This window comes from Tauraco erythrolophus, chromosome 2, assembly GCF_009769465.1.
Source record: "Tauraco erythrolophus isolate bTauEry1 chromosome 2, bTauEry1.pri, whole genome shotgun sequence".
Classification (NCBI taxonomy): Eukaryota; Metazoa; Chordata; class Aves; order Musophagiformes; family Musophagidae; genus Tauraco; species Tauraco erythrolophus.
The window spans coordinates 109,277,818-109,304,382 of record NC_141466.1 but is presented as its reverse complement, the minus strand read 5'-3'; the positions used below and the strand labels follow the sequence as shown (position 1 = coordinate 109,304,382).

At 37.2% G+C, this 26,565-nt stretch overlaps 1 protein-coding gene across 1 annotated transcript in view; it reads left to right on the top strand.

Moving 5' to 3' along the window:
• Positions 1-26,565, top strand: part of USH2A (usherin) — a 397,560-nt gene that overhangs the window by 27,604 nt on the left and 343,391 nt on the right. Inside the window, exons 3-8 of the mRNA XM_086629442.1 lie at positions 7,273-7,408; positions 8,584-8,647; positions 10,816-11,110; positions 12,409-12,593; positions 15,703-15,924; positions 17,234-17,327. Of these exons, the coding sequence (XP_086485568.1) occupies positions 7,273-7,408; positions 8,584-8,647; positions 10,816-11,110; positions 12,409-12,593; positions 15,703-15,924; positions 17,234-17,327 (996 nt within the window). The remainder of the gene's footprint in view (positions 1-7,272; positions 7,409-8,583; positions 8,648-10,815; positions 11,111-12,408; positions 12,594-15,702; positions 15,925-17,233; positions 17,328-26,565) is intronic.

The following is a 26,565-nucleotide window of genomic DNA, read 5'->3' as shown; positions in this document are numbered from 1 at the left end:
GGAAGCTTTTGTAACTGCAGCTTCAGCAGGATTTGCAATTATGCAAGAAAATATCGAAATACATACCTTTGTGTGTCTCGTCTCATTGATATGCAAAAAGCCTTAACTGTATCTTTTATTAACTGTTACGCTTCTGTTCTACACTTGCTTTCACAGAGTAGAGATGTGAACCTACATGTCCCTCAGTGGTAGAATATGCCGTATATCTTTTTATGAGCAGGCAAAAAGAGCATATTTAGACAGGTTGAAGGTGAAAAAGATTTTTATGCTCAAGTTTCTGATTAGACTATTATAGCAGCATCACTAATTCCCCTCCTTCCATCTATTGTGTTCCCTCATCTGTTGTCATCAGTGACCACTGTTGATTTGTTGACTCTATTAAAGTATTCAAGGAAGCCACAGGCCTGTCATTTTGGTCATAACCTTAATCTGTTTTCTCACCTTGGGAGAAAATGTGTTAATACACTGTCTGTTTCTATAGAGTGAGCTCATTGGAAAAGTTCCTGATGCAACAAATCTGCAATACGTTTAGAAACAAAAAAGGTTTTTTTTCTGAATCTTGGTTATTATAACTGAGAGTAAGCTATGTTTAGGTAGCAACTTCTATAAGCAGCATACCAAATTAAGTGACAGTAAGCAATTGTAACGGTACGTTGTGTAGTAATTTTTGAACTGGATGAGTCGCAACTTCTTATTTCTCATAATCTCGGATTCCTCGTTATTTCTGAATGATTAAGCAAATCATTTATGCTAACTTCTGCTTTCATTTACATCTCTGGAAAGCCTGTGTAACTTTATTGATTCTGGAGTTGCTTTAGCTTTTATAGCAACTAAGGGGAGGGGTCATTTCTGCCAGTTTGCTGATCTGGAAAATAAGTGGAACATCTCTTTTTATGCCTTACAGGTAAATCGTATAGCTACCTAATTGCTCTTCCTAAAGCACTTTAAAACCATTCATGTTGTGTATCACCTTCTTTATAATAATAAAATTATTTCTATTCTGAGAGACTTCTTGCTGTGCAAATAGAGCTTATTTAAAGGATGAACTATTACAGACTTGTTTGAGTATTCTTACAGTTTCTCTTCAGTTATTTGGAGGAAAATATGCTTGTTTTCTCATATTTGAGAAACAAGTTTTATATTTTAGTTGTATTTATTTTAAATTTAGCTTACATTTACAGCTAGCTAAATTTGGATATGTAACTTAAAAATTAGTTTGCTTGTTTTTTTTTTAAATTTTACTTTGCAGATAACCCGATATTCGGAAGAATATTGTTCACTGCCTGGTACATATCACAGATCTATGAAGTGCTTCTTTTTCATCTTGTTCAAAAACAGTGCTGTCCATTATGTGTATTGGAATGTATTCTATTTCCTAGTGTTTATCTGAAGATGAATTTTTGGTCCTTGTCCTTGTTTTATATGTCGGTCATTCCTGCTCCTGCCATCTGAGACTTTCTTTGATGGTATAAATAGCCTTAAGAGCTGAAGTTACAGTTGAAGTGTTTGCCATCAGTAAGTTGGCTGGATAACTAAATAGGCCAGGGTTGGTATCATTTGGCTTGAATGACTGGAAAACATTTTTTTTTCTTTCCTTTTTGGTGCCAGAGTTCTCTCTATTGTGGAACTCCTCATTTATGGCCTACAAATCTGGGAAGAAATCCATCTGGTTTCTTCATCTGTCCTGCCAGACACTGTGATCTAGTTATTAGAACAATAGATGATGAGAAGAAACTTGAAGATTAGATTGTATTTTATGGTTACTAGAAGCTATGATGAATAAGAGTAAAAAGAATGTATGTTTAACCAGTAGAAGAGATTAATGTTATCTTGAAATAACTCCCTTTAATTTATCTGTAATATTTTAATAAATCTTTCCCATGCCATGAAATATTAGAATAGGAAAAATAACCTAAAGGGAAAATCGTACTTACTAAAAAACAGATATGTCTTTGAAACATATAATAATTATAAATTCTTACACATTTGGGGAAGAGACTACCACATCATCTGGTTGTATGTCATTTAGTGCAGTGGAATTTTTATCTCTGGTTAGTGATCTTGATCTCGGCTGTGATATATTTAGGTATTCTTTATTATTTTTAATGGAACATAAATTACTCTTTTCCATATCTCTCCTTCGTATCTTATTTATTGGAAATAATTTTGCACAAGGTATATGGGTAGTATTAATATTAGAACTTATTTCTAATGGAAAAATCTTACTGATGCAAAAAGATCGTAGTGTCCACTGAATAAGAATTCACTTAACTTCATTTATTTTGTCTGAAATGATGCAATTCAGTTCCATGTGGAAGAGACTAAAATTGTCTCAGTTGCCTTTACATATATGTAACAGGATGTTTTAATGACAAGATTATTAATGTGTGTGAAGAAAGAGTGTATGTTGCTCAGATGTGCCAGATATCACACATGTATGTTGCTATGTAATATATGTGCGTGTTATTACCTTGAGGCCAAAACTTTGTAGATTGGCGTCTCAGAATTCCCTCAAATTGGCTTTGGCTTGGAAGGTTCCATTGTAGCTCAAAAAAGGAGAATCGATATAACTGGGTCTTTTGCTTGATGCCCAAAATGTGTTCTACCTCTGTGTTAATGAAGAGGAATATTAGGCTTTTTTTGAAAAGCATATTGATAATTTTTATTGGAATACTAAAATATTTCTTATACCTGCGGTACTGTTTATATATCCTCGTTATACTATTTAATTATTTATATATTTATTATACTCTTATACATTATACTTGTAGTTAAAACTACAGTTTATTGCTTAAAAAAAGAAGAAAGAAAAAACCGTGGTATTCTTGAATCAATCTTATGGTGGGTGCCTTTGGAGGAAGTACAAGTTTTTGCATTCAAGGAGCAGCTATACAAAATTATGCAAAAGAAATGCAGAGAAAGCTACTAAATGTATAGAAACCATGGCTGGTGGCTGGAATCTCTGAGCTTCTGGTAGTTTGAGGTTCAAAGAGTATTCAGGAGTGGTGTCATGTGTGTTTACCATGCTGCTATATGTTCCTCTGCTTCTGCTTTTTTGCCATAGTTAGTCCCCCAGTCTTAGCCAGTACAGCTGCTTTGAAGTGCAGCATTTGGTTGTGATGCTTCTTTTTTGCCACATAGGTTGCTGTAGTAGAAGTTTGTTAGCGGTTAATACATGAAAATATTGGCTTTTGTTTGCATGATAGCTCTGCCTGATCCAAACCAAGTGGCAAAATCCGTGTTAAATTTCATTGTTACGTTTTCATGGGTATGATCTGAGTAGCACAGATCTTTAGGTGAGAAAATAAACAGTTGTAATGCCTTTTCTCATTTTATAAATCTCATTTTATAAATGGTAGCTTGTCCTTCAGTGTGTCCTTATTCATTCTTCACTATAATGACCTATAAGGTAGGGAATTTTTCCTAGGTAGGAAGTGGTTGGATTTGGTGTTGCTGTCTCTGATGGGCAATTTGTTTGTGATGGAGGACCACAAGAGCCTCATTTGGGATGCACTGAAGGAACTTGCCTATCAGCTCGTTGGCCCAGCACCTCTCATCTTTGAAACTCTTCTGGATCATAACAAGAATGCTATCAGAGGAAAGATTGTAGATATCTTTCACCATCTCAGTTCACCATCAAATGGATTTTCCATTGCTTGGAATTGGTATTGGGTTCTGCATTGGCAGAGGCTAATGCAGTTGCAGAGTGAATTTATCTTACTGACTAATCCTTGCCACCTCCCTCTGAGGTGATTTGCTGAGTATTTGACAGATGGGGAAGCACAGGAGGGAGAGATGGCTTCAGAGCTGGGATTAGAGCGCTGATGTCCCAGGCTTCTGGTCCTGTGCTCTGCACAACCGCGAGGCCATCTTTTCCCGCCCATCTCCTGTCACTCTCTTGGGTCAAATTCCTATAGAACGTTATTAATAAAGACAACAGGGGAATAATCCTGTTGTCCTAGTCAGGAGTGAAATTCCCCTTTTATTTCTGTGGTATTGTATGCAATTTAATGCTAACGGTCAGGAGACCTTAAATAACCACATCAAAGAGCCAGTTTGGTGCCAACCTTCCTTCTGCTTTAGCTTAGCCTAAACCGACACCAAACTTTGAGACATTCCTCTCCTCCCACAGTGAAGAGCCGCCGGGATTTTTTTTTTTTTTTATACCACACATGGTTTCCCTCCTACGTTTCCCTCCCGTGTCGGATATTCATACCCCCTTTAATAACCAGCAGGGGGATCGTTACCTTGAGCTACTGCCAAACGCATAATGACTGCTGCTGCCTTTGCCTCGCACAGTCACTGCTCTACTGATATCCAATTCAGCATTGTAAAGTGCTTAGGGCTACCTTGGGGATGTGCTATATTAAACCCAACTGTTCTAAATCCTGTTTAATACAAAGAGATTTGGGAGGGGGAGGGGGAGAGGGAGATTTAAAATTGTCGTTAGTCACCTGTTTTCAACAAGTGAAAATACCTGGTCATTTAGGGCCCGGTTCTGTTGCTCTTGGGTCATAAATAGCCCCACTGATTTTTAGGAGGGGTGTGTGAAGGCGAGCACTCTGCTTACCACTGGGGGAGGCAGAATCGGGTCCTATAGAAGCTGCAGCTGAGATGGTGAGTTTGCAAGGAGCTGTGGGGGTGAGCATGCCCGTTTCTGAATTCTGCTTACGAATGTCTTCCAGTGAAAACAGGGAAGTGGAAACATGCTTCATATCTGACTAAAAATAAAGGTACTCTTAAACTTGTAAAAGACAACATTTTTATTTGAATGATATGACAGAGCTGCCACAGGAGTGTTACCTGCTATAAAGAAAGCTTAAGAATTATTACCTTTATTAGACCAGTGACACTGAGCTTTAGCCATACATTTCTAACTTCTGTCCCTCTACAGAGACAATTTTCTTTTCTTAAATAAACTGTCATGCTAGTGTTAATATATTGTTGGCTCCCTCATACTCTGAGAATACTGCTGATATAAAACATGTATATGTTAGATTGGTAATAGTATCTTTAGTGTAGCTGACTAGAACAAATGTGTTTCCCTCATGGCTGTGCTAATGTGATAAAGGAAAATTGGCTGTTCATCAGCTTTTGGCTGGGTAAAGACAGTAGAGATGGAACCACATTCTTTTTTATGCATTAATACCACTGAGAACTTTTCACTAGTTATATTTCATGTGCGGGCATGTTGTGCAAAGATGTTGTAAAACATGAGATAATGCTACAAATAACAAAGTAGAAAAGCCTGTATCTTTTATGATGATAACAGTCAAACACCAAATGACAGTAACAGGCTGTAAAAAATGTGATGCAGAAAAAAAATGCAATGTAACCACCATATACACATATACTTAGGCTCTTGCAAACAGGGCATCAGATGTTTAGAGGGCTTTGAATTAAAATTAAATAAAAAACTGTTGTATTTAGGTCATTGATGTGTCAACACAAAAGATAATTTAAAATGGAGAGATGTATTTTGAGTGCTGAAACTCATATGCAATAACTTTTTGAACAAATCTCAAGGCTTAGTAATTATGATAATAGCCTTCAAATTTCCATCAGTGGAAGGGCAATAAATATTCCTGTCTGAATTTGGGAAATATTGACTGAATCTGGAAATGGCAATAAAGCTCAGCATGCATGTGTATGTTTGAAAGTGCAGTTTAAGGAGAAAAATTCATCTGTACAATTTTGTGTGAAGCCTAAATAAAAAAAAAAAAATCCACACAAAAGCCTCCATCTCATTTCGTACTTTTTTTCTTAAAATACTGATAGACTCGTGTTGCCTGAGGCACTGATGCTGATCATGTGAGCTCAGATTTATAGATAATTGTGTCCGTTTATCTTGGTCTGAAATTTAAAAGACTTTATTGGTGGAATAGCATTGTGAGTGCTTATATTGTGGTTTTCAAACTGATATTTTTTCAGGTTCTGGCTTTCCTCTTTGCAACAAATTATTCTAGCCTGTAAACCTTCTGTTTGTCCTCACATATGTATTGTTCTTATGGAAGCAATTCTTTCAGGTTTATTTTGTTTAGATTAGCATGGGTATCAAGACAGGCTAAAGCACTCTAGTTTTATTCAGCCTCTCTAGGCATGATTCACCAGACATCCACATCTGCAAAATGGAAATAATGCTCTGTAAATTGGCAACAACGAAACGATGTTTCAAAATCTGAAGGCTACCAAGCCTTATGCAAGTGAAATACTACTAGAAATCAAGTAATTTCAGTTTTGCAAATAAATCCCTTTCTGAAATAAATAAGATTAAGTTTGTTCAGTAAACAATTCAACAGAATTCGAAAGTTTTGAATAAGTTGAACTTAGTTTCTATAATTAACCTCATTAATGGGATGCTGACTATAGCCACGGTGCCTCTGGTTTTCATTTTGTATGTGCCTGTAGTTTTTAAGTGAATATTGAATTTCATAAAATGTAAGATGGAAGGCATTCCCATATTATTAAGGTTTTTCTAATTTTATGTAACTTAAACATGAGGATTTTTAATGCAAAAAAGTACTTCGTAAAAGCTCAGCATCTTGTGACTGTGGAGCTGAGAGAATGCCATGAAGTATTTCTATGAACGTTAGCTCAAATTTAAAATGAGTTGGCAGGGAAGGGAATGCTTGCAGAAAACAGTACCCTGGGGTGCTGGCTGAGTGCATGTTCCTAGCCAAAGGTTCCCTTGATGCAAGGGAACTACCCACTGGGTGTAAAGCAGATGTAGCCAGTTCCTACACTGTTCCCTTCAGCCCTTGTAGGAAGAAACATGCTGTGGTTAGGGAGGCATTTTAGAGGGGTGTTGGAGGCCTGGCTGAAACGTGCTGTGTTGGGTTATCCTGAGTATGGTAGATGGCCCCTTGAGGCCTGTATGAGCTGATGTGTATGAGAAGAGCTCTGACAGCTGTAACATGTGCCCATGGCCTGAAGTGGTGAAGTCGCTGTAACCAGCCTCATACCTTGTGAAACAGACCCTTCTCCTTTTCTTCTCTTCCCCTTCCCCACCAGATCACTGTACCGTAGATTCTTCTTTGATTCAACCACTATAGAAATATTGTACTCTGTGCATCTCAGTGATGATCTTATTAGCTGGATTGCTAATGGGTGCACAGGAAGGTGCTATCTGCTTTCAATAGGCACCGAAAATAAAGACACATAGCAAGTAGGCTGAAGTAATGTTAGCAGTTAATGAGTGATGGACGCAACATATAGAGAAATCAGTAATTGCATAATGAAGCATGTGTTTGCCCATTTGCATTGATTCTATAGGTGCATCACACCAGAATTAGTTTCTTCTTGAATGGCTGGGAAGATGACAACACACCTTTTGATTCAAGGATTCTTGTGGGAACAATTGCAGATACTGATGCTGATGGTACATTGCAAATTGGACAAAGTTTCACAGGTAAATCTTGCAGTATTTTGGTGGAATGCACTAGAAAATTGAAAATAAGATGTGCACAATGTGATTGAAAAATGTGAGTAATTTAGAGCTGTCTATATGCTGAGAAGTAATATCTTCCTGCAGGAGAAAATTCCCATTGTACAGTTAGCTTTCTCAAAAGATTGACTGAAAGATAGAAGCTTGGTAGGTGATCCTGTAGGGTCATAATTTATTCTATGTGTTACTGCATGTAGGTAGGTTTTCCTGGTTCTCCAAAATATAGGTCTGTAAAGTTATGCATTCCATTAATTTATTGTCATAGTTCTTCTGACTAAATATATGAAACTATTTCAGAATGGGATTGTGCATGGCCACTAGACTACACTCCTCTCCAGAGTCAGGAATAGAGCTGAAGATTTCTGGCTGTTCCAGTTCTTCAGTTCTATCCATACTCATATAAACCACTAGCAGAATGAGAACCCATCAGCCTCTAGTAATGTCTGATAGTGTTACTCTTCATCTACATGTAGAATTTTATACGTACTACAGCGTGACATGATCACTGCAGAACAGCTTGGGGATGTTTTGTTGCTCTCCACAAATTCTTGGCTCTGCGGATGTAAGAACTCTGACTGTTGCTCTTCAGGAACATGCAGAATTTGAAACTAACTCCTAAATATAACTATATGTCACTTAAACAACTTCATTGTGCACTCGAGCAAGAAAGTAATTCTGTGCCCCATTTCTTAAAGCTTGTATTTGGAAATGTGTTTTCTTGTGATTTTGATTCTAAATACTGGATAACTAATAAATATATAAAAGAAAACGAGTATTTTAAAATGCTTTTTATCTTTATTGTATAAATTGATAGGTACAGTTGTACCTACTGTATCTCTTCTCTAATTAGAGGTGGCACATGGACTGGCTCATTACTTCTGTCTAATGAGCCGATCCTTGTGCCACCTTTCTAATCAGAAAAGAGATAGGTACAAAATGTTCTTATAAAGTTATTATAAATCATTCTTTTTTATCAAAAAAATTAAGTCACTGTCCTCTATAGTTTTGTCCAGATCCAAGATGGTTTCATTCAGGAGGGGTAATTGTGCAATCTCTGAGTGCTGAATTAAAGGTGCTCTCATGCAGTGCAAAGCTGCCTTCTGCTTAATAAATTATTTATTTATAGTATATTTTCTTAGGTGTAGAGCAATTTGTTGGAAGAATGCAAGATTTTCGATTTTACCCAGTGGCACTTACAAACAGGTAAAGAACTTTTATTTTTGAAGAAAAAAAAAAAGTAAAATAGGAGTGTGGTGAGAAGAAAGAATAGAGAAATAGAGAAAAATATGCTTATTTCCCAAAGTGTAGTGCTTTTCTAGTTTCTCCTTGAGGAGATTGTTTTTGATGATGTAGTTTACTGAACCTCATTTCAAAGATGACTTTTAATCTAAAAAATCTTGAGTTAAAATAAATTCAACACAAATTCAGACGCAATAGTGTATGCTGATAAGCTTAGTCCTTCTAGATGAGACTCGCCAAGCTTTCTCAGACCTCTATGTAAACTCTGGGATGAGGAGGCGAGCACAGCGGGCCAGTCTAGTTTAGACCACCTTAGTACTAGTGATCCAAGTGAAGAGGACAGGCACTCCAACTGGTCAGCGTGCTGGCTTTGTGGTCCTGTGCTTAGCAGTTCCTTTCCTCTGGTTTCAGCTTCCCCGTGGTATCAGACTTCCATGTTGGATATTCTCGATGCTCCCCGCACCCCACGCACACGCCCCTACCCCGAGGTGCTATTGCCTTAACTGTTCATTGCTTTCTATATCAGATTGTCACCATAAGCTGCCAGTGACTTTGCTAGCTCAGCCCACATAGCCCTCAGCAATTGCTTTGACTTCCTCCATCCCTGAGGCCAAATTACGGTTGCCACTGCAATTTCTGTTGCCCTCCAGCCTCCCTTCCTAGCGCATTACAAAGAAACGTTACCTTTGTCATCCAGCTCATGCTGGATTAATCTAGTCAATTCAAGCTGGCCAGAAGTAGTCAGGTCCTATTTGTCTGCGTGGTGCTTCTGGGTAGGCTACACGCAATGACACTCGTGACTGCAGACCTTAAGGCTGCTTAATGATAGTCTTTCAATAAGATGTAGAGCAGTTTCCTAGGAGCTCAGCTGTCTGCAGGACACAGCCCTGAACTGAGCTCCTGTGAATTTCAAGTATTAATATGAATCTGAATTCCAAGTCATATGAAAATCATGTTGGTTGCATTCTTTCAGAGCAGTGCTTGTCAAATCCTTTGAACTACAATTTAAGTCAGTGAAATTAATGAAGATGAAAAATTAAAAGATAAGATATTTTACAAAGTGTTATGACCTAATGATGTCTTTGTAGATGTAGTTTTATATCTGCAAATAACTTGGTCAGATATGTTTATCTAGAATAAACTGTGAAGGAGAGTCTTGCCTGCATATCAATTTAAGAGTATGACTATCTGAAACGTCCTGTAACTTTGGATTCAGTGGAGTTTGTAGTGGCAGCTAGCAAGCATTTATTTGCTTAATAAGTATTCAAAAATTATGTTCTTACTTAAACTAGCAGAATGGGAAAAGAGGTTTTTTAATTTAAAAATTCAGTATCTTATAGGCTCACAAACTCCTTTTACACCAGAGATGAGCAGATAAAGGTTTAGATAATCTGCCCATGTCATTCATATATCTGTCTGCTTGCCTGCCTACTTGCCTACCTATGTATCTGTTTCAGTTGCTGATGTCAGAGGGAACTATAGTCACTCAGTGGTTTTGACATGGACTGTAAAAAATGGCTAGAGTGATCACAGACTGGAGCAGCTAAAAGAGTGGACGTTTGTATTAAACTTAGTTAAAGGTGAAAATGTTTTTATCCAGGTTTTCTAAGGTGCGATGTGATATTGCTTGTTCTGGTCCTTTTGGAGGATTTGAGTGCAGACATTCAACTCATCTGTGATTACAGACAATATGCCAATGCTTAAGAACAGTGTCCAGATCACTGATTGGATTCAGACATGATGCTGTAATAAAACATTGGGAGTAGTCCTCCTTGCATCTAGGACTGGATTCATCCTGCCTAGCTTTAGACACCCCAACAAGGAGCTCATTTCCTTCTGCTCCATACTTGTCTGTGGAGCTCCATATGTGTCTGTGGAGCAACAAAAGCAACTCCAGAGTGCTGCTTCACAGACACCTTCTGAAGGTACCTGCTGCTTACCATTGATTACATAGGGACTCTGGGTGGCCTGTTTCCTAGCTGATTGCCCCATTTATGTGAGATGAAACCAGGCTTTTAGGGCTTCTACTATAATCTAAGATGAATTTTGTTTAATCTATGAGCCTAGAGGCACAAAGTGGCACTTTTCCTTTTTTATCATGTATGTAATTACTTCTTTATATGCTGTGACAGAGACATTTTGGAAGTATTCTCCGGAAAATTTCCTCATCTGCATACCCAGTCTGAGTGCCGCTGTCCTGGAAGTCATCCCCGGGTACACCCGTTGATACAGAGGTACTGCATCCCTAATGGTGCAGATGATACCACTAATGACAGAGTGCTGAGGCTGGATGCAGAAGCTCATCCTCTGTATTACATCAATGATGATGACATTGGGACCACCTGGATTTCATCTGTATTTGCTAGTACTGCAGGTCTGGATCATGGTGTTTCTATCACAATAGATTTACAAAATGGACAGTATCAGGTAATGAGAAGATTACATTTTCTATTTATTAAATCAAAACTAGGAAAAGATTTTTGTAGACATTTCATTACAATTTTGAGAAAATTCAAATATTTATGCTTTAAGATGTTATCCTTAGGGGATCAGGAAGAAAACTTCCTTTAATCAGCATGAAACAATGCAAAAGGCAACAGAATGCATTATGGTTCATGCCATTCTCTTTTGATATGCCTTGGCAGTTGTAATAAGCGCTAATCTAGAATCGATATACCTGAGTAGATATCGTATGTGAAGACACTGATATATAGAAATTGGTTCCTCCCTTTTAACTCGACTTCTATAAATTTCAGCTTCAATTTTAATTTCTATTAAAACTTGAGGTGCTTGGTTTTCACCTTCTGGTAGAAAGCTGACTGCAGTCAAATGTAATTTAATATGTCTGTGGCATGCTGATGTTTCAGAGAGGATTTCTGTTTTGTGCATGTTCTGGAGATGCTAGTTTAGCCTTCTGAGGAATATGAAAGACTACCATAAGCAGGCAAGGTTCCTAAAGAGGCCGTATTGCACCTAACACTTCACTACGCTGTTGAAGAGTGTCAGGATGTCTTGGAAGGAGGGGACGTATCAGTAGTGGGGCTGCATTCACAATAGGGCCTCTACCAAATTTATGCGTATTCTTGCTAGCTTATCTTTTTTCTTTTTGTCATTAACGGGGAGAAGGGAAAGAATATGATGACAGGTTTCGGCTACATGAGTAAGAATTAGTCCTTTAGTTCAACATGAGTTCAAACGTCCATGAAGTTCTAAGACTTGACTTATTTGACGCATATACATTTCTGCAGAAACAGTATGCTGGGTGAAGTGTTCTTTAATGCATCACAGGGTATTTGATGAGATTCTAAGCTAAAAATAGGTAGATTCTTAAAAAAAAAATAATTCTTAAAAATTTACCTGTTATCAGGCAAACAATTAATCAAATATTTGGCAACACAAAGCTATGCCTTTAATTTTTGCCAAAATAATATTACTGTAACAAAACATGGACTTGACTCTGTAGTGCATTTTCAAATGGTCTTCAAGCAAAAGTGGAATTCTGATGTGACAGTTTGGTTGGTGTAATAATGTCTGAGAGATCAAAGAGCTTTTTTAAGAAAAGTTATCTGTTTTTGATTGGGAATATGTTGACTGAAATATTGGTTCTTTTTCTATCTGTGTGTGGTAAAGCAGACTACATTTTCACATTGGAAAAAAGTTTATAGTCTCATTGTTTTACAACTTAGCCATTAATATCAGTTAATAAATTTGTTATGTTCTTGTAGGTATTCTATATTATACTGCAGTTTTTTAGCCCACACCCTGAAGCAATAAGAATTGAAAGGAAAAAAAGAGATGATCTGAACTGGGAAGACTGGCAGTATTTTGCTAAAAATTGCAGTATTTTTGGAATGGATAACAATGGATCTCTGGAAAAACCAGACTCTGTCAACTGTCTCCAGCTTCCTAGGTATGAGTGGGTATTATCTACATAATACAGATGCTTTGGACAGGTAACATCCTGACACAATTCACTTCTATGTCCCAATGAGATAGAATCTTTTAATTTGTTATACTCCTTTATTATGGACTGCTGAATATATAAAAAATCCTAAATCTAACCTTTCGATTGAAAATTGCCAAAAGGTCATCTGTCATTTTTATCAGATTTCAGACATTGAAGAATGTGACACAATTGATTCCTCTGTTGTTTTTTCTTGAGCTAGACTATTGAAATTTTACATGTTTGTGTTTTGGGGGCTATTGTCAGTAGGATTACAGAACATTGAGATGAAGAGTGGAGTAAGGTACTGATATAATAGATGTTTTAAACTATCTAGTGAATGTGAAAGTATTCCTTATGCCCTCCAAGAGTGCAACTTGTTCTGAAGCTTAGAAGAGAGGCCAAACTTAAGTACAAAAGTCAATCATTCAGCCTTACTACTAATGGTGCAAAACATGTAAGAAGTGGTTTGAAAAGTGTATCTTGAAGCTTTTTAATCTTTCTAAGCAAGAACAAAAATAAAACTGAGGGGGGCCAAGAAGAATCATTACCTTTTACAAACAAACCTTTTTACTAGACAGCATGTGCAAATTTAAAAATAGATATTTATGAAATGTATGTTGTATATGACGTATGTAGTTCCTATATATTATAAATTCACAGACGTGCATGTCTGTGCGTGTGTATATATATATATATATACACACACGCACTTGAGTCTGTACCACTACACGTATGTGCAAGTACACCATTTCTTGCCTGGTTTCGGATGCCAGTCAGTATTAGGCTTGTTTAGTACTTGGCTGGAAATCAGTCAGAAAATACAGTACCAGATGCTGTAGGCATTTTGCTTTTTTTGTTGTTTCACTTTTGCTACCTTCCTAAGACTTTTCAAGCGTCAGCATCTTTGTCTCCAGGAGTTCAGTATTCTGAGGAGAGGAGCATAAGGTCATCTGAGTTACACCAGTTTTCAGCAAAGGACTTTGAGCTTTATTGCTGATCCTTGGAGCAGAGGGTAGAGGAGAAAGGAAATCTTTTAAGTAAGCCAAACATTTTTGGATAAATAACCCAAATGAGGTGTAATGCCCTTTTCAGTCTGGAAATATGTATTTATATGTTTTCTTAAAAGAGCTGAGGAGTGAAGTATGAACTGTTTCCGTAAATGCTTTGTAAGTAGCTTTTCTGTTTCTCCGCTTTGATTATGATGTAAATGATGACAGGAAGTGATATGAATGAGTGATTTTGGGTACAGCTGAGGTATAGAAAGCTTTGTTTGAAAGATAAAAAAATATACTCTGTAATGGTGAGTATTCTGTCTACTCAAAGAGAAGTTACTGTTGGAACAATGTTCCAAATTTGGGTCAGCAGTGTAGCAAAGCTCCCTGCTGAGACTTTTATGAGAGGGGAAGGTGATTTTATTGTAAAACAAAACTGGTTTCCCTCTCTCTCATACTCACATACGTGTAATTGCCAAGATATGTCCAAATTGTCTGTCCAGGATTTAGACATCAGGGTGCTTGTATCCTGGTGGCCTAGCCTGGACTTCTTGGGTTGACATGAAAGGCAAGTGACCTTGGCTTTGAAATCCTTACCATGGATTGAAGGTTCTTGTTTTGGTGAACACATGCTAGTACTGAATGGACTGTTTTGTGTCCTTTAGGAGATGAAATTGATTAAGACCTTTGTTTCTCCATCCTGTACCACCTCTGTAAGTTAGGAGTTGCTCACTGTCCTTTTTCTCTCCTATCAGAGGCTTGAGTCTTTGCTTAGTCTGAATATTGGCTGACCCTTGTTTTAGGATCTCCTTTGTTTTCCTGAGAAGCTGCATGTAGATGCCCTAAGATCTTGATGACCTGCTTATCTAGGTGCCATCAGCCTTGCAATCCTGCTGTTCCTTCTGGTGTATCCAAACTAAGATGGTGTCATTCATCTGCCATCTGTACCTGTCTTAACATTTCCATTACAGTTCTATGTGTCATGGAAGAAAACACTTTATTTAACTTTCTACAGATGGGAAGAGAGGACAGTATCCCCCAGAGAATCATACAGATATATTCCACTGAGATTTTTTGTGAAGCACTGACGTGGATAGAGGCACAGTTAATTCAAAGCTCCTTCATGAAGACAGAGGAGTGTGACTCAGTAGACCTAGCCTAACTACGAATCTCATCTTTCAAAAGCTCAGAGATATTTTGAAGTGACAAGAATAATATTTTTTGAATGTTGTATGTCAGGTGCCAGGTGATACTATGGGATACCTATTTTTAGTGAGCCCGTGTAGCTGTGTGAATAAGCAGGCATTCTTGCCTCTTGCAGAGGCAAGTTCTTCTCATAGCTAAACTCTGTCTAGTAAATATACCAACATAAGATATACTTCATACCAAATTGTGCAAACGTGCCGTTTATATATGCTTGTTTACTCAGCCTTTACCTGGATTCTCTGGACTGTCCTTCCCACTCTTAGCCTTAAAGATACAGTTTTACTCTCAATCCTGCTGCATTCCATTATGTTCTCTTGCATTTTCACTCACTGGATGGTGGCATGTGTTTCTAACTCTGCTCACTCATTGAATGGAGATGATAAAGTCCAGTGATCCTGGAATTCAAAATATAATCTTTTCTGTATGTTTTTTATATGTGTTTAGCAGGTATATAATTAAAACTATGGGCATGTTAATTATCATGTTAGTCATCTGATATCCTTATGTTGTTCAAGCATACTTCATGTTTCTCACAGACACTGTTAACCTTTTTGAAAACTTAGTGCAGATGACACTGTATCAGTCACACTTCATATTTTGAAGTTGCCTTTTAGAGGCTTTACTTTTAATTGCAAACTTAAGGTCTGGAGAACAGCATGGCAGTTTGGGGAAAAACAGACATATAGAGGACATTGCTCTTGCTTGAATTCCAGTGACTGGGAATCCACTGACATAAGAAGTTTCACCAGAAACCACAAAAAAACCCCTGTGTACAGTTAAGTGGAACCCTCCCTGAGAAAAAGGGCATTAGGAAATAGAATCTGTAAAATATGTGATATTTTGATTTTAATTTGTCTTCCTCTCTGTTTAAACAGCTTTACACCGTATTCCCGTGGTAATCTAACTTTTAGCATTCTTACCCCGGAACCAAATCACCGACCTGGTTACAATGATTTTTACAATACTCCATCTCTGCAAGAATTTGTAAAAGCTACACAAGTGAGGATTCATCTCCGCGGCCAATATCATACTAATGAGTCTTGGGTAAATTTTAGGCATAGATATTATGGAGTTAATGAAGTTACAGTCAGTGGAAGGTAGGTGTTATGGAACTCTTCCCCCACCCATCACTAATACAGCTGTGTGAAGTATATAATGACCTGCCTAAAATTTAATGAAGTTGTTCTGCTTTTACATTTATGAATGAGAAGGGAATTTGGTCTGAAGCAGTGCATCAAGTTTGAAATGATTGGTGTACTGTTTTTTTAAAACATTTTCTCACATGTTATTTTAAAATTAATTATACTTATTACACAAATCTGTCAAAAGCAGTCCTTTCCTTGGCATTGCCAATGCCTCTAAGCAAAGGCTTATAATTGAAACCATGGCTTGTGCTTTAGTTCAGTAGCTATTCCAAGTTTCATTATAGATTCCCAGACATGGCAATTTTAACAGTCTTAATGTAGAGCTCATTTTTTGTTTTAGCTGTAGTTTTCCGTTTAAAACTGGGCAGCTGTCGTTAAAAGTGTTACATTATCTGTGACTGACAACTTTATTGTATATGATGTGTGCTGTCTTGTGAAAGGACTAATTACGTCCTGTATATAATATGCAAATTTGGCAATGAAATAGTTTCAAAGCAGCATATGGCACAGATTTTTGTTAATAAGTATTATTCCTGAAATTATTTTGGTAGTTGAGATCTCGCTTTGAGAGAAAACACCCCATTAGAGGTCACATTTACCTTAACATTTTCTACACTACTAATATGTTTTGATTATTGATTTAGATGTGTTTATGATAATGCTTTTGCTGAAACAGCTACAATCTTGGTGACTATGTAACAGTAAAGTAATTTCAGCTGTAGCTTGCAAAGCTATGCCATGCCTCCAGAAGAGCAGCCCTTCAGGTAGAGTAGGATGGTTATCGCCTATTAACTAATACTCTACATAAAGATTTTATTTTAGTAAGAAATGTACGTTTTAACTGAGATCAAAATGGGTTAAACTAGAAGATTATGCTTGATATGGTTAAAATTTCTTGAAAAACAATAGCTACACTGTAAGGCTGAATGTTGAATAATTGCCATTTATTAAATAAAGTTTTACGTATTAATATTGTATACCCAAATATAGTTTTCATTACATATTATATAAGGTAACAGTAGCTCTACTACATGCTAGTTTTTATTTTCTTGGATAGCAATTGTTGATACTTAAAAGTATGTTGGGTGAAGTAGTCTTTTGTAGGTTACTGCACATAACATTCTCTTTGGTGATGTTTATTTGTTCTTAATAAAGAATCAGACTACGTAATATACAAAATTGTCTTCGTGACCATATTATGTTGTTGGGCAGATATATTTCTATGTTTTAATTTTTTCTTCACTCCTCATTGTTCTTTCAGATGTAATTGCCATGGCCATGCTGATAACTGTGATGCAGCGATGGAACCGTATAGGTGCCTGTGTGTCAAGGAAAGCTATACAGAAGGAAATAATGTTAGTCTCTCCTTTGCCTATGTCACCTATGAACAGCCTCAAAATTGGGATTTTAGTCCTGGGAAAGTGTGTGTATGTGTGTTAGTGTTGTCCGAGCTTTTACAGGCAAACTTTCCATAGCAGGATTTGTATTAAATATAGAAACAAAAACTATGTCTTCCCCCCAGCCCTACCCTGTGCCAAAAGCCATTTCACCACAGACCAGTAGGAGTGCTTTGTTCAGGGATTTGATTTCTTGTTAGAGGATTATGCCACTTTCAAACATTGGATGCAAACCTGAATTTAGATTGTCAGCATCTAATAAAGATTATGGCCCTACCTGCTTTAGCAAGTAACAGGTGATCTGTAGAGTGAAAAAGTAATGAAGACCCAATGTTCACAGCAGGTATGCTTCAGGGATTTTTTTTTTTTTTTTCACTCTGCAATAGTTGTGGTTTGGTTTTATGGTTTCTACACCTGTTCAATAAATGGAGTGAAAGTGCAGTAGGCACAGTCCTGAAGTTCAGCTTTCAGTTTAGTTTCATTTGAAAGAGAACAGTTCAAGTGGTCCAAGACAGTTCCATGACCAAAAGCACAGTACATGCAGAAAAATCAGGGATTTGCTTCAGAACTAAAAACCTAACCTAAGCTAAAACACTGATATAGATTTACCTTCTGATACTTGGAACATCTATAAATACTTGGGACATCTGTAGCTTGAGGTCTCTGACTTCAGCTAAGAATGAGATCTTTTGCAGTTGTTACACAAAATATGTCTAAAATAGGAGGAGTTAAAAGATTTTGAACTTGTTTTTAAATCTCTTGCATAGTTGAGCACAGTTAAGAATATGCTGACACACACCCATACATATTGATTTAGAAATTATTTTCTTGGGGATCTTATTTTTTATTTTGATCTAAACCAGTAATTTGGGTAGTGGCTTTTTAAAACATTGAAAATGGAGCTTTGAACGTATTTATTTAAGGACAATCTAGAAATGACAATTTCCCATAATTTTTACAGTCATATATGATATTTGGTTATCTTTAAAATAGTAGCAACATCATTGTTCTGATAAAAGAACAAACTTAATAGTACTTTTTACTGCTCTGCGTTTTCAGATAGTTGATATTAAGGTTAGATTTCTTAGAATTAATTAAAAGGCTATAGATGCAGTCTGGAAAAGGTATTCTTATCCTTGCTTTGCTCTGCTCTTAGTAACAGCATTCTCGGTAAAGAGGGATTTTGTGAAATGTAATGTGAAGTTGAAACTTACCAAGTTGAAAAACTAATTTTCCTACTAGTTTCTTAATTCTTGACCGTGGGGTAGCCAAATGGGGATGTTAGGTAGAAGTCATGGTGTTCTAGAGAAATATGTAGAGAAGAGCTTAGACTAATGGAAAAGATTCTGTCCCTAGATTATTTATCGAAAAAAAGAAAAAAAGTTGAGGTTAAGAAAGACTGAGTTTCATCAAAGGAAAGAATCTTAATATTAGATTTCTGTCATGAGTACATGTTGTATTTCTTTCTACGTTTATGCCTTTTGAAAATAGACTTTCTAAAAATTAAAAGTGAGTTATGGAATAGCAACAGCCGTAGAAAAGGGAAGATTAATCTTACATCAACACCCCCCGCAAGTGGTCTGTGCTTGCTAGAACAGAGCAAGAAGTTTTAACCTGAATGCATTTGATCTTGCACATACGATCATGTGAAAGATCTTTGTAAAATTTCATAGAGGATCTAAGTTTTCTAGTTTTTTAAGCAGACATGTAGGATCTACATTTGCAGTTTTTTAGATGGGTCAAATTAGAAAAAAAAATTCAAACTGACACTGTCCCTTTAATTAGAGCACACATTGTGAAATGTTACTTTGTAGGGATTAATTATAAATATTTAATAAGATCTGGAAGTTCACCAAGCACTCTTGCAAGACTTATGCTACCTTGTGAAAACAAACCAAATACATTTTAATGATGTATCTGCCTTATCAGATATTTTCTGTCAATGTTAATGGATTGTTCCAGTGGGTGTCACGTTTCTGATTTGGCATATGTGCATTGTAACTATAATTTAAATGTGTGAATTAACCATATTCATTCAGAGTAGAATAAGGATGTTTTTAAATTATTTTCCTCATTCTTTAATGATGATGTCATATAAAATAAAGCAGTAATAAAATAGAACTAATAGGTGCAAATATATCACTACTATTGATTTTATCAAGGATTTATATTAAATCCAAACGACTTCAAGGTTTTGATTTTTTTTTTTTGTAATGCAAACATTTAAAAGCATAACCATAATCCATACTGATTTTTGACTATCATTTGCATTGATAAAATTCTTATAGACTTTCATCTGTGGTTCTCAGGCTCCCACCCCAGTGAATTAGACATTTATTATTTTTTAATTATTATTTTGGATTCAATTAAGCATTTGATGAAGCAACTTTCCAATATAAACCTTTTTTTGGGAGGGACAGGGCAAATGTTTTTGAGAAGAAATTACACTGTCAGCAAGCAGTCTTTTTTTAACTTCTGTTCTGTGCTGGCAGTAAGTCACCACAACTGAGGGGATATAGGAAGGTTTTTAGTTTGGTTTTTTTTTTAGTATCTTGGACCAGAAATCAGAGGTACCTTGACAAGCTCTTAACATATGGCAGAGTATGTCCTTGTCACATTTACACTTAATACAGCTATAATTATCGTCTTGAATTTATCTGGCATATACATCTGGATAGCTGTTGCACAGCAAAGCAATACTAGAAACTAAAAATTTGTGTAAATCATTAAAAATGGAAATCTTAGTTTAGTTATTTGCATTACCATGTTATGAAGTTTGACATACCAAGTGGAATTTCTTTTATTTTTTTTTCCTGAGTTCTGTTTTGATGAAATATGTTGCTATGAAATTTGAGATAATGGGGAGAAAGGGAATGTTTAAGAATGACTTGCAGATGTTGAGGAGCCAGATTAAGAAAGAAGAGGAAATCAATCCTCACAGAACTTGTCTCTCTTCTTATGAAAAAAGAGTTTCAGATTCTTCATTTGCAAATTGTTGTGTAAATGCCTTGTCTCCTGCTTTGGCAAATAGCTCTGCCTTTTACAAGTGGAAACTAAGGCACCAAGAGCAGAGTCCAGAATTTGGTAATGTTTATATGCAAAGACTAATTTACAGACATGAATAATAATATGTTCAAAAACTTTCTATGAAAAGCTGGAAACAGCCCATGAAAAACCAAGACAATCAAACAAGGTCAGCCTTGCCTTACAACCTTAGAACCTCCTTTAAATCGGTCATACGGAACTTTATAGAGAAAGGTAACAGCAAAATATACAGGAATAATTGTAGAAATAACAATAGGAAATAGAATTTAAAATAAATAAATTCTGATAAATGCTTTGAGAGGATATGTGAATGGAAGGGAGAGTGTAACTGGATACAGTAGAGGCTTCAGGTCTTCAGAGTTTACCATGCAAATAATTAATGGTCTTAAACATCTACTGTCTGAAAACTGGATATGGCATTGTTAATTTGCCAAGAATTGGATAAATAAGGCTTTTTATATTGTTACAGAAGAATCTGTCTAAATCTTAGTTAAAGGTCAATCTGTATCATCATGTTGGGTGTTGGAATTAATGATACATAGTACCTGGGGAGCTGTAAATATTAACTGTAGTAAGTGGTCACTTGCTTAATAACAAAGACTTCTAGCTTGCAGAAGCAAGCAAGCTAGCAAAAAATACACTTTTTGGTAACCTCTGTGCCATAATTTGTGTATACAGAGGATAAGCCTGGGAGGAAGCTGATTATGTCAGAATAAAAAAAAAAAAAAGGGAAATCAAACAGGCAAATGGTTGACTGGAGTTTTAGGAAACAGCAAGCAGAAAGGCATCTAGTTCAGTAGTCCTACCTACCTGAAAATTCTGGATAACTTTTTTGACATGTCTGTGGAAGTTATGGATTTGTCCATGAATCCATCCCTGGAAAAATGGTGTAATTTCACAGTTCAAAGATCCAGGCTTTTAAAACAATTTGTGTACAAGCATTGCTGAAATACTGGAAGAATTTGATGCAGTCCCAGATACCTGGTGATTTGTTGCACAGGTGGGATGACATGACAAAAGAATTGTGAAGTGGTCATTATCCCTTATACATTTAGATCTGACGTTTATTAAGTTTTACTTAAAAGGCAGGCAGACGGCAACTAGCATTCTGGTTGTCATTGTCACCTCTCAGAAATTAAGAAGGCTGTTCCAGTTTGAAAATGATTTTCAGGGGCTGATCCACTGTACAGGATATTTTTTTCATTTAACGTGAAAGGAAACTGAGACACAACGGGACTGATGCTTCACTGTTGTTTGAAGTAGCTGTTGTAAATTGTAGTGCCACATATATTTATTGAATTTCTGTGATTTTTCACATATTCTATGTAAGTGCTCAAGTGATTAGCCAATCTGATTTTTTTTCTTTCACTCCACTAAAACTATAATTTAAAAAAAAAATAATTGTCCCATGCAATAGCTTCTTCAGAAGAGTGAAATTAACCCTGGAATACTTAGGAATTGTGGCTACAGCACTCTGTTACAGGACAATAGAATTCAGAGGCTTATTCTAAATTGACAAAGTAGAGAGAAAAGTAAACACAGAATCTTACAATCGAATATCCTGAGCAAGTCAGAGCTTTGGTAGAACAGCACATGCCAAACTCATCAACTGCAAAACATGCCTTCTCCCTCTCTTTTATTTTACAGAAGTACTACAGGATTGGAGTTTAAATGAGAGTTAGATGAAATGGATGCCCAATTTGAAAATAGCTTTGAATTTTAATCCTGGAGAATTTAAGTGTGAATTGATTTACTGAGCAGCCTGATTGTCAGAATTAGTGTTGTTGCATACACTTTGATTTTGTAGGACTTAGTGTGGCTTCAAATAACTTCACCAAAAAAAGCATAAGTGAAAGAGGAGTTGAGTAGAAATATACCTTATGCTGCCTGACAACGTCTGTTCCAGTGTTTGAGATCTCAGTTGTGTCCCATTATTGGAATCTGGCATTCAGAACGATGGATCTTAAGTTCTTTGCCAGTCAGGTTCTTTGTCAGTCACTTTGCCATTGCAAAGCAGCAGTAGTATCTTTTCTTAGAATGCGATTTGGCATACAGTATTTGTAAACCATCTGTTACGGCTGTGCTTAGTTCCTAAAATTAAGTTGCATCCTTTTAAGGTACGTGGAGTGTTACAATGGAACCCTGTAAGACACACTTCACTTCTGCTCTGTCTTCCTTAGTGACTTGGAGTCACTTAGAGTGTTCTAGCTTTTTTTTTTTTTTTTTTTTTTTTCCCCCTTCTTTCTAATTCTGCTGGATTTATGTGGTGGGGTTTTGGTAGCAGGAGAGGGGCTGCAGATATAGTCCCTGTAAGGAGATGTGAGAAGCTTCCTAGGCTTCAAAACCAGTCGGACCAGTCTCTGGCAAGGGCTGAGCCAATCAAGATCTCTGAGAATTCCATATTTAAGAAGGTGACAAAGGAACCTGATGAACCATGCAGGACCTGCAGTGAAGAGAGGGGGGAGGCAGGGTGTGGCTTGGAGAGCACTGAAGCCCCCTGCTCCCAGGGTCTCTGCTGGGTGCACCTCATCCTGAGGTTGGTTGGGCCAGTTGGGCCCATCGCAGCTGCAGGAGAGAGGACCAAGACCTGAGAGAAACAATTAGGCAGACGTGACGGTCAGTGAAGATGGAGCAGGAGGAGGTGTGCCGGAGCTGAGATTCCCCTGCAGCCAATGGTGAGACGGAAGGCTGTCTGCCTGCAGCCCATGAGAGAAATGTTGGAGCAAAGATCCACCCGCAGCCTGTGGAACGCCCCATGCTGGAGCAGAGATGCCTGTGCCTAAAGGAGTTTGTAGAGGACTGTCTCCTATGGGAATGACCCCCAAGCTGCTAGAGATTGATGGTGCAGCAGAGATGCATCTGCAGTCTATGAGAAGGGACTCCTTAGGGCTGCTCCCTAAGAAGCCATGACTCCATGGGAAAAGCCAATGCTGGAGCAAGCTGGTGGGTAAGGATTGCATCCTGCACGAAGGACTCACATTGGAGAAGCTAATGTGGGACTGTCTTTTGCAAGGAGGGGCCCCACACTGGATCGGGGAAGAATGTAAAGACTCCTTCCCCTGAGGAAGAAGGAGTGGCAGAAGCAGTGTGTGATGAAATGATTGGCAACCCCCATTCCCTGTCCCCCTGGGCTGCTGGTGGGAGTACGTAGACCCAGGAAGAAGAGAGAAGTGGAGCAAGGTGTTTTTAAGATCTAGCTTGGTTTCTCATTATTGTCTCTGAAGTAACTAGCATCAAATTAAATTGATTTGTCCCCAAGCTGAGTCTGTTTTGCTTGGGGCCATGGTTGGTGGGTGATTCCTCCCTGTTCTTATCTTGACCCTCAGGCCTTTTGTTACATTTTTCTCTTCTTCACCCCGCTGGGAGGAGAAGCGAGTGAGCGGCTGTGTGGTGGCTTAGTTGCCTGCTGGGCTAAATTGCAAAACTAATAAAAAAATGGCTTTTGAGTTTAAAAGCTGTTTGGTCTTCAGGGAGTTCACAAAAGACAGATGTGGTTCAAAGTTCTGCTAGCATGCGGTCTTGATAGGTAGTCAAATGCTATAATGAGGGTGTCAGGAAAAGCCATGGGGAAATTAAGACAATTGTGTTCAGAGCCAGGGCTAAGCTACACTGGAATAGGTATTCTCTAGAAGCCATGCCTGTTTGGCTAATGAAACTAAATGGAGTGAAAGCATACTGTCCATTTGGGTATAGACTGGGATCTTGTGGGAAGGAAAAAATAGTATGTGATTAACTATCTTATTATAGTCAACACTTACAGGGCATCATAGATAAATATGGTTGGGTGATGCACATAATGGAGTTTTTCAAAGGCAAGGCATCATTTCAAAAAGCCTGAGAAGGTGGTATTCTAATCTTGATACCACTTCAGCAGATTTTTAATTCTGTGTACTGTTAATGCCATGTATATTATAGAAGCATATGTATGATATATGTATTATAGGTGTGTGTACACTGGTTATTGCAACTGAACTTTGGTTGATGGGTGTGAGATGGGAACTCCCACACAGATGAGGAAAGAAAAAGGAATAAATTCTTCATAACATTTAAAAGAAAAAAAAAGGATGCCACCCAGAGGCAAGCAGCAGAAGTGTTGAAGTAGGAGATTCTAGTTGATCATGACTTACTGCAAGTCTTAAAGCATTCCTACTATTGCCTTCTGAAGTATTTCTTTCAATATTTGTTGATTGTTTCTTCAGAGGCACTGTCCTCAGCATTAGTGACTAATAAGGAACTTGGCACATAAAGGCTTAGACTAAAATCACTGATGATCTTTCTGTAAGGGCGCTGGATTCAGGAATTTTGAGAAGATAAGTTTTTAAAAATAATTTTAGTAAAAAATCCTGAATTAATTATTGAAAACAAGCTTTTAATCATAATTTTAGAGAATCAATTGGGCCAAGATGAGCTAGGTGTTTTGACCATATGGTTTCATGTAATGTTTTCTCAGAAAACTGTTTTCACAGAAGGTAAGTGGTTCAGATACCATATATCAAAAGGACATGTTTGTTATTGTCCATAGGGAAAGCCATATAGTTAACATGTTTTCTGAAGGGCCTAGATGTAACTAAGGATAAGGACATCTGCATTTTTGTGAGTTTTTATGGTTATGGAGAAAGGTTTCTTTTGTTAAGAATTAATATTCTTGAACATTCTAAAACATTGAACGTTTTCGACTTTTGAAAATCTCAATGGCTATGCTTTGGGCAAATGTAGAGTTTGTTTGGTGAATGAAGACCTGAGGATTGCTATATGTACATCATGGTGCTACCAAAAGTGAAAATTAAACACAGTAGGTCTGAGAGTTAAATGCAGTTCTTAACCTAATGAAGGTGTGACAAACTCAGCAGGTTGAGGATGAGGTGGGTGGTGCATTTTTAATGCATACATGTGTGACAGCTGCTAGAACAGCAATTGTTTCACAGCCATTGTCAACTTCTGAATGACTGCTTGTTTTGCTGAGGTTTTTTGAAGTTTTGTCAAATTTTTACAAGCCACAGAACAAGAAACGTGGTAATTCAAAGAGACTCCATGCTTTTGAATCAAATGCTATCTTTTTCTCCCTTACTCTTTAGTGTTTGTGTGTCATTTAACAATAGGTGCAAGCACAGGTGTGCAGGAGTAACTGATCTAAGATTAAATCTGAAATGAAATGATGAATGCTTTCAGCAACTATGTGGCTGGCCATGCGCAAATGGAAATTCAGGGCTGACAGGTTGGTAGCTACTCCTGTACTGTTTTCCTTTCAAGAAGGACATGTTTCCATAGACATGCTGTAAGGAGGAAGCTGCATCAGGGGGATGGTTTGGCTGAGAGCTCGTATTTCTTTCTTGTGCGTCCCAAGTTGTGTAATGCCAGAATGAACACTCTTGCCTCATGTTGCTGGTGCTGCGTAATGCTGATTTTTCTTAACCTAGAAACAAAGGAAATGACTAGAGAGAGGGAAGATGGATGGGAATGAGGGAAGGACTTGAATAGTTTTAAGCTGTGGAAGTTGTGTGACAGTTATGGTCAAGGTGTTCCCCTCAGTATACTTAAGTTGAGATAATCACAGTTAGACAGTGATTCTTCTGATAAACAAAGGTCAGAGTTCAAGATCTCAAATGAAGTCCTGCTAATTTTCTTCCTGAAACCTCCTTTTGATCTCACTGTGGTGGTGGTGTGTTGTTTTGGTTTAGTTTTAACAGATTCCCAAAAGGTGCAGTGGATATTGTTGTCTTACCTCTTACTGTTAATTTCGTTTATTAAAGCTAAATTTCAGCAGATAAATGGTTGCGCTGTCATTTTTCTCTCCCAAGTTGCTTTTTCATGAGTTGCGGTTGCTCTGCAGTTCTTAGAGTATCTTAAGTTATGTTTTCTAATTCAGTGTAGAAACTGCAGTATAGTTTCATAATGATCAGCATATAGGTGATGTAGGCACACTGGGCCTAAATAGTTATAATAGTGCTTGGAGTAGTAGACATGAAGAAAGATGAGCGCACTTCTGGAACTTAAGGAAGAAATAGCCCAAATAAAGTAAAGAAATCAACTTATTTTGAAGCATTTAAATTCCTTTTGAAAGATGGAAATTATAATTGCAATATATTTTGTTTCTTAGATTCAGCAAGGCACCAGTAGTTTGGGAATAAACTTTTAGTAATGCCAATTAAAT